The 8,027-nt window shown below is 36.5% G+C and overlaps 1 protein-coding gene across 1 annotated transcript in view; it reads left to right on the top strand.

The window, feature by feature from the left end:
* The first annotated feature begins 4,893 nt into the window (after positions 1 to 4,893).
* The window catches only part of LOC106736119 (zinc finger protein 39-like), a 17,465-nt gene continuing 14,331 nt past the window's right edge, over positions 4,894 to 8,027 (top strand). The window contains exon 1 of the mRNA XM_027776254.1: positions 4,894 to 4,937. Coding sequence (XP_027632055.1) covers positions 4,923 to 4,937 — 15 coding nt within the window. The 5' untranslated portion in view covers positions 4,894 to 4,922. The remainder of the gene's footprint in view (positions 4,938 to 8,027) is intronic.

Raw genomic sequence — 8,027 nt, forward strand, 5'->3', positions numbered from 1 at the left:
TTCTTTCTTTTTCTGGTCATTTTTCTTCACATGTTTTAGGAAGCTATCTCTGCTCTTAGAATGCTTAATATGCTCAATATGCACATTAATTCTCTTGGCAAGAATCTTGCCCTTAACTTGTTTGTGCACAACAATGCCAACAGCATGCTGGGTAACATTGTATACTCTTCCAGTTTTGCCATGGTCATATTTGTGAGGCATTCCTTTTTGAACAGTACCATTCCCTTAATGTCTATAATATCACCTTTCTTGTAGATTCACATGTATGTTGCCAAAGGGATAACTCCATGTTTTCTAGAAGGCCTTGAGAACTTATATCAGGTGCTTCTCCTCTTTCCCTTTGTGTTCATTATTTTGGTTAATTACTGGAAGATGGCAGTTCTGGCCAAAAGGCCCTCATAATAGTTTTTCATGATCTTTTGTGTTAAGTCATCAGAAAAGTCATGACATATTTTTTCATGTTTTTGTATGCAAACATGTGTCACAACTTTTCCAACAACCGATTATTTCTGTTATGCTTGTTTTAATATTGCCCATTTTACTGTTAATTTGATTTACCTGGTTCTTTTTTCTGTTCTTCTTGATTAATCTAGTTAACTGTATGTCAATATTTTTTATCTTCTTGATGAACCTATGTTGGTTTCATTTACTTTCTGCATTGTTTTTTTCCTGTGTTATTTATTTCTGCTTGAATCTTTATTGTTTCTTTTCTCTTGTCATTTTTTTGGGGGGCTTACTTGTTGTGGTTTTTCCAGTTCTCTGAGATGTGTCATTAGTTGTCTATTTGCCCCTTTTGATTTTTTTCTTGTGAGCACTAATTACTATGAAATTACTTCTTATGACTGCTTTCACAGTGTCCCTTAGGGTATGAAAACTCTTGTGTTCATTATCATGAGTCTGAATACATTTCTTTTTCAGTCTTAATTTCTTCAGTGGATGTGACATCATTAAATAGCAGGTTATTTAGTTTTTATGTTTGTGTATTTTCAAGGATTTTTCTCTGAAGTTAATCTCAAGTTTGTTTTCATTGTGGTCATAGACATTGCTGGATATAGTTTCTGTACCTTTTCATTGTTTTGTGTCCTATCATGTGGTCCAGCTTCAAAAATGTTCCATATGGGGGTCTGAAAATTGTGTATTTTGTGGTTATTGGGCTATAGATGTCTGTCAAACCCATACAATTTATGGTATTGTTTAGATCTTGTATCTCTTTGCTTATTTTTTGTCTAGATGATCTGTTCAAAGGAGACAGTGGGATGTTGAGATCCCCATTGATTAGCATCTTGCTGTCCATCTCTCCCTTTAGATCTAGCAGGCTTTCTTTCATGTATTTGAGCACTCCAGTGTTGAGTGCATAGATACTTATAAGTACTATATTTTCTTGATGAATAATACTTTTAATACTACACAGTGCCTTTTTAAAAAAAGAATTATTTATTTAATTTGGTTTATTATTATTATTATTATTTTTAATTTGATACAGGGCATCTGTGCTCACTAGAGAGTGTGAAAGAGAGAGAGAGAAGTGAGAAAGCAAGCCACCAGGTCTGGGACTCAAACCATGATCAGCCTTGTAGATATCTAGTACCTTAACCGCCATGCCTAGTTTCTTTCTTTAACTGTTCTTATGGTTTTTGTCATAAAGTCTATTATGTCTGATATCAGTATCATGACTCTAGCCCTTTTTAAATTTCCATTTGATGTAACATCTTTTTCCAGCCCTCTACTTTTAGTCTATGTGTATCTTTATCCATGATGTGTGTTTATGTTTATTGTAAGCAGCATATAGAGGACTTTTTTTTTTTTCCTTAAATCACTTCAGCCAATCTGTGTCTTTTAATTAGAGCATTTAATCCACTAACATTCTACACAGTTATTGATATTTAGTGACTTATCACTGCCATTTTGTTAGCCATCTTCCAGTTTCCTTTTGTTCTCTTATTTATGTCTTTTTAGTTTTCCTGATATAGTACACCCTTTAATACTTTGTGAACATCTGGTCTAATGTTGATAATTTATTTTTCAGGATTTTTTTTTTTGTTGTTGTTAATCTGGGAATGATATTTTTGTGTTCTTCTAATTTGAAGGATAATCTCACAGGGCTTAGTATTGGTTGAAATGGTCTTTCTTTCAGTGTTTTGACTATGTCTTCCTGCTCTTTTCTTGTTTGTATTGTTTCAGTTGAGAGGTCTGATGTTAGCCTAGTAGGATAACAATTTGTAAATAACTATACATTTTCTCTCTTGCCATTTTTAGAACATTGTTTTCAATTTTGATCATTCTGGCTGTGATGTACCATTGTGAGAATCTTCTTAGGTTTATTCCATTTGGGGTCCTTTGTATTTGTTGGGTCTGATGTCTGAATGTTTCTCTAGGTTTGGAAAGCTTTCTTCACGTATTTCATGAAATAGGTTTTTGATGCTATAGTCATATTCTTCACTTTCTTGAATAACAATTATTCAGATACTTGTGTGTTTAATGGTGTCTAGTATTTCTGGTATGTCATCATTTTGAGGGGTTATTTGTGAGAAACTCAGGGCTCGAAGGTAGGCTGTCATGAAGAATTGAGGCAAGAGATGAGGAAAAGTTAAAAGAAGGGGCTAAAGCTTTCTTGGAGCAGAAGGAAAACTATGCCAAAGCAGAACCCATTTATTCTAAGTTAAATAAGTAGTGAGTTTAGCTATAGAGAACAGTATACAATATACATGACATTCTTTGTAGGCTGTATTCCTGGTACAAGATAGATAGCTATTATTAACTTAGTAGTTAGACAGTATTTAGGCTGTGGAATGTCACCAAATAATCTTGAGACTCAGCTCATGCCAGGAGCTATCTGTTTGGCCATGGAGCCCCTTTGGCTTTCTGTCTAGGAATGGGGTTGCATTCCACTCCCTTGTGCATTCTCTCCTTCTAGCTTAATTCTCAGGCATGGGCTGGTTTTTGTCCCCAATAGTTATTTTTTCATTCTTTTTGGTGGTTTTGTTTAAGTCAATGGCTTTGTCTTCCAGATCAGAAGTTCTATCTTCTGCATGATCTAATCTGCTATTAATACTTTCAAGAGAGGTTTTTTATTTTTTGTGTTACAGTCTTTATATCTAGGAGTTCTGTTTAATTCTTTTGTATGGTGTTTGTCGCTTTATGGAATTCTTTTTCAGGTCTTGGAATGATTTCTTCATCTGGAGATAGTTGTCTGTTTTCTCTTTCATCTCATTCAATTTTGTCACTTTGAACATTCTATATTCTTTTTCTGATATTTCTGTGAGTTCTTTTGTACTCTTTTATTGAGGAGGACTTTTTCTGTTCCCTTGAGGGAGAGATACTTTATTTTTTCTTCATATTGATTCTGTAGTGTTAGTGGGGAAGATGAACTCTTTTTCTCAGGTGTGTTTTTAGGAGATGGCCTTTTCTATCAATCCAAGAAAGGTAAATGTAGCCAGCTTTAGATGTTGGTTTCTATCCCAGTCTCTCAGAATTAGTTGCATTTGTAAAAGGCAATAGCAAGAAATCTGAGATGCTTTGTACTTCTCTCTCTGACTCTCTCTCTCTCTCCAGCTGGTTCCTGAACTGTGGGGGCTTAAGGCAGAGGGGAGCAAGGAGTAGGAGTCCAAAGAACACCTGTGCAGGCAAAACCAACTACAAGAAGCCTGGGATGAACATTTCTTTGGAGCTCACTATCTTGCTGCTGCTGGTTTCTGCAGGATGGTGGCTTATGGAGAAGGAATGCAGGAGCGAGGGTCCAAAGCACATGAGCATGTGCCACAGGCAGCAGCAAAAAGTCTGAGATACTCAGTCTTGGTCTTTTTCTCTCTCTCACACATACACACTGGCTTCTGCACTATGGGAACTAAAGGCAAAGGGGAGCAGGGCCATGGGGGTCCAAAAACACCTCTGTAGCCAAAAGTCAACAGCAAGAACTATGGCACGTGCACTTCTGAGCTCACTCTTGCTTCTGCTGCCTCCTGCAGTATGAGACATACTGCGGAGGGATGCAGGCAGAGGGGCGAAGTTCAGAGCACACCTCTGCCATCAAAGTCAGCAGCAAGATGTGCTCCTGTTTACTCTCTCTCTCCTTACTGCTGGTTCCTGCCCAGGGGTTGGCTTATGGTGGAAGGGCTCCAGTGCTGGGGGTGGTGGGAGGTAAAGTCCCAAAGCACACATGCGCCAGCAAAAGGCAGCAGCAAGAAGTTTGAGACATGTGATACTTCTGTTCACTCTTGTGTACTGTTTTGCTGCCAGTGGCTCCTGCACCATGGGGGCTTTTGGCAGGAGGATTTGTGGATAGGAGGGTCCAAAGCATACCTGTGGCCACACACACATATGTGCTTGGCATATGCTTTAACGGGACTGGAACCATGGTTGACTACATGGGAGTCCAGTAATGTAACCATTATGTCATCTGCTGGTCCCCAGTGTTTTTGTTTGTTTGATTTGTTTTTTGGGATTTTTTTTTTTAGAATTTTTAGTATAAAGTACATGTGCTCACCAGAAAGACAAAGACAGAGAGACGGAAAGTGTGAAATCACCCCCTAGGGCAAATTGCCATGCGACAATGCCTTCATTCTCTTTTGATTTTGGATATGCACAAACAGGTTCCCATCGTGAGTTTAAGCCACTGGGTTTGAGACTTGAACCTCGGTCAACAACACGAGAGTTCAGCAAACTAACCATTTCATCATCTGCTGGTTGCCGTAGTAACACTTTTACTGCTATTTTAACATTTTACTAAGTCTTTCATTTCTATCAGTGAATAAATTTGTGATTGCTCATTCAGTAAGGTCTTTTTAGCCCCTTTTCATGTGTAAGTGACTGTTCTCCCACAGGGGAATCTTGGAATAAGCAGCATCATTTCTCTGACCTACTTCCTTCACCTTCTCTTCCAGCTATAATTTTAGAAACCTCTGTATTTGTCCAGGATTAAGAAAATGAATTCATTTTTGGTAAGTTGTTTACTGATTTCCCCAAGTGTTTTCCATTGTGTTTAGGAATTTTGTGAGGGTTTGTAAATTAAAATGGAAGAGTAAAATTAAATAAAATTCAGCATGAGAAATGCATACAAAAGCAAGATAAAATTGACAGGGTGAAATAGGCAGGTTATAAGGCCTTTAGAGCCCTGTGAGATGAGTATAAATTGGTCTCTAGCTTTCTTATACCATGGGAAAAACACATTTATTACATGGTTTGAATTGACTCTAAGGGGCAAGCATGCTAAATTCTCAAGGGATATGAATCATGCGATAGTCATTATTGGTCACATAGATGACATGGTAGACAGTGTTTTATACCTAACCTGGAAATGCACACTCAGTGTTCTGCAGTGATCACTGTTACTGATTGCTAAAACACAAACCAGTCAGTAGCTTTTTCTCTCAGCTAGTGTGTATGTGCTGATTATGCCACAAACTGTCCAAAGTTATATTTCCTGACCAATATAGTAATGCACTGCATAGCAGCATTTCAGTGATGCGTTGTATGTATTAATGTGGCCCAAGAAGATTATAATGAAGCCCCCAAATCTCTGTAACCTAGCGTGGTTAAAGCTGTTATAACCTTGTAAAGTAACACATTACCCACATGTTTGTGGTAATGCTGGTGAAAATAAACCTACTGTGCTACCAGTTGCATGTAAGTATATACATACAATTATAATCAGTAAATATGTATACTTATAAAGATAAATATAAGTAAATAATTATACATATATTTCCATTTTGGAATCATTCCTAGTTTACAAGTAATCATTGTACACCTTTGTGAAATACAGTCTTTTTAAAATAATTTTTTTTATTTATCTATTTATTTGTTGTCACTTTTGAGCCACCTGGTTCGGGGTGAACCACAATCAGCGATGTTGGAATCCAGAACTTAGCCACCACTGCTGTATTATGGTTTTTTATATCACAGTATCATTGTCTCTCTATTCTCTTTTTTGTTTTCTTTGCTGTTCAGAAACATCTTATGTAATCAAGTTTCTCTATTTTTGATGTTTTTTTTCCATGTATCATGGGTCTTATTTTAGTAGTCTTTACCCACTCGAACATGTTGTTCTTGTATATTTTCCTTAACAGGTTTCTAGATTTGTGCATTATATTGAAGTCTTTAATTCACTTTGAGGTAATTGTAACTGGTGAGAGATGATTTAGTTTTACTCGAATGTTGGTGGATATTGAGTTCTCCCAGAACCATTTATTGAAAACTCTTTTTCCACAGGCTTTATCTGTGGCCTTTGTCAAAAATCAGTTGGCTGTACGTTAAGTTTTTTTCTGTTTATTCTATTCATTTGGCCTGTCATATGTCTGTGTTTGTGCCAATACCATGTTGTTTTAGTGATTAAGGATTTACAATACATTTAGGAGTCAGGTAGTAAGGTACCTCCAACTTTATTCCTTTTGTACAGAATTGGTCTGATTATGTAGGTCTTTTGTGATTATTCATAAATTTTATAATTATTTCTGTGTAGAATATTGCTGGGGTTTTTTGGTAAGAATTGGAACGAATTTGTAGATAACTGGTGTAGTATTGGCTTAACACCTATATTGATTCTTCAAATTCATGAAAAAAGCTGTCTTCCTGGTTTTGTATATTTTTCAAGTAACTTGTTCAGCTTTATTTATTTATTTATTTATTTTGGTAGAGGTTTTTTCCTATAGGGTGCATGTGCTCACCAGAAAGACAGAGACAGAGAGACAAAAAGCAAGAAATCACCCCCTGGGGGGATGGCCACGCCACAATCCCTTCTCCTCCATTCTCCTCTCAGGATCTTGGGTATGCACGCACATGTGTCCAGCATGTGTTTAAGCCACTGGGTCAGGGACTCAAACCTCAGTCGACTACATGGGAGTCCAGCGACATTGACATTACAATAACTGCTGATCCCACTTGTTCAGCTTTTATAATTATTTTTATAGAGGTCTTTCACTTTCTGGGTGAGATTTTTTCCAAATAGTTTTTGTGGTTATTGTGAATGGGATTGCCTTCTTTATTTTTTTTTCTCAGTTTATGCATGATTACTGTAGAAAAATGCTACAGATATTTTTAATTACCCAAGGACTTGCGTGATTGTTAGGGAGAGTGATAGAGAGATGGAGATTCAAGAAGAGAGAAAGTGCCTCAAAATGAAACATATAATGGCCATTATGAGCTATAAACCTACCTGGGATCTATCCTCTGGACTAAACTGTCATAGCCAGGATGCTCAGGGGATGCTGCACTCTCTTTCCTCCAATTCTCCTTTCCATCAGGATTTTGTACACATGCACACATACACACACTCAATGTGTTCCCCAAACCCACAGGGCCCTAGACTCAAACCACAGGTGATTATGTGGGATCTGGCTCCCTACACATAGTATTTAAGCCCTGTGCTATGGAGATAGCCTACTGCAGGTTTTTGTATGCTGGGTTTGTATCTTGCAACTTTACTGCATTTGTTTATTTCATCTAAGAGTTATCTGGTGGATTCTTCAGGTTTTCCCACATATTGGGTTGTTTAAAAAAAAGTGGAAAAATGCATCATGACTTTTCTGATGAACCATTCAAGTCCACCACAAATAGGGACAATTTAATTTTTTCTTTTTTAATTTATATGCCATTATTTTGTTCTTTCATCTGACTGTATTAGCTAGTACTTACAATATCTATTTTGAATGGGAGAGAAAAAAGTGGATGTCTCTGTCTTGTTCTAGTTTGAAGTTGAAAATGTTTCCAGTTTTTCCTGTTCAATATTATGTTAGCTGTAGGAATGTCACATATGGCCTTTATTTGGTTGTGAAATGTGTTTTCTATGCCTATTTTATTGATTCTTAATCATAAAGGACTATTATATTTTATCAAATGTTTTTATGTGTCAATATGATCATAGAATTTTTGTCATTTCTTCTCTTAATGTGATTTATTACATTTTTAAAATATATATTGAATTATCCTTGTATTCCAGGAATAAATCCTACCTAGTCATAATGTATAATATTTTTAAAATGTTGTTGGATTGGTTTCAGTCATGACATATGGCCCTATATTAAGCTTTCATA

This window comes from Tupaia chinensis, unplaced genomic scaffold, assembly GCF_000334495.1.
Source record: "Tupaia chinensis unplaced genomic scaffold, TupChi_1.0 Scaffold000648_1, whole genome shotgun sequence".
In the NCBI taxonomy this organism is placed as follows: Eukaryota; Metazoa; Chordata; class Mammalia; order Scandentia; family Tupaiidae; genus Tupaia; species Tupaia belangeri.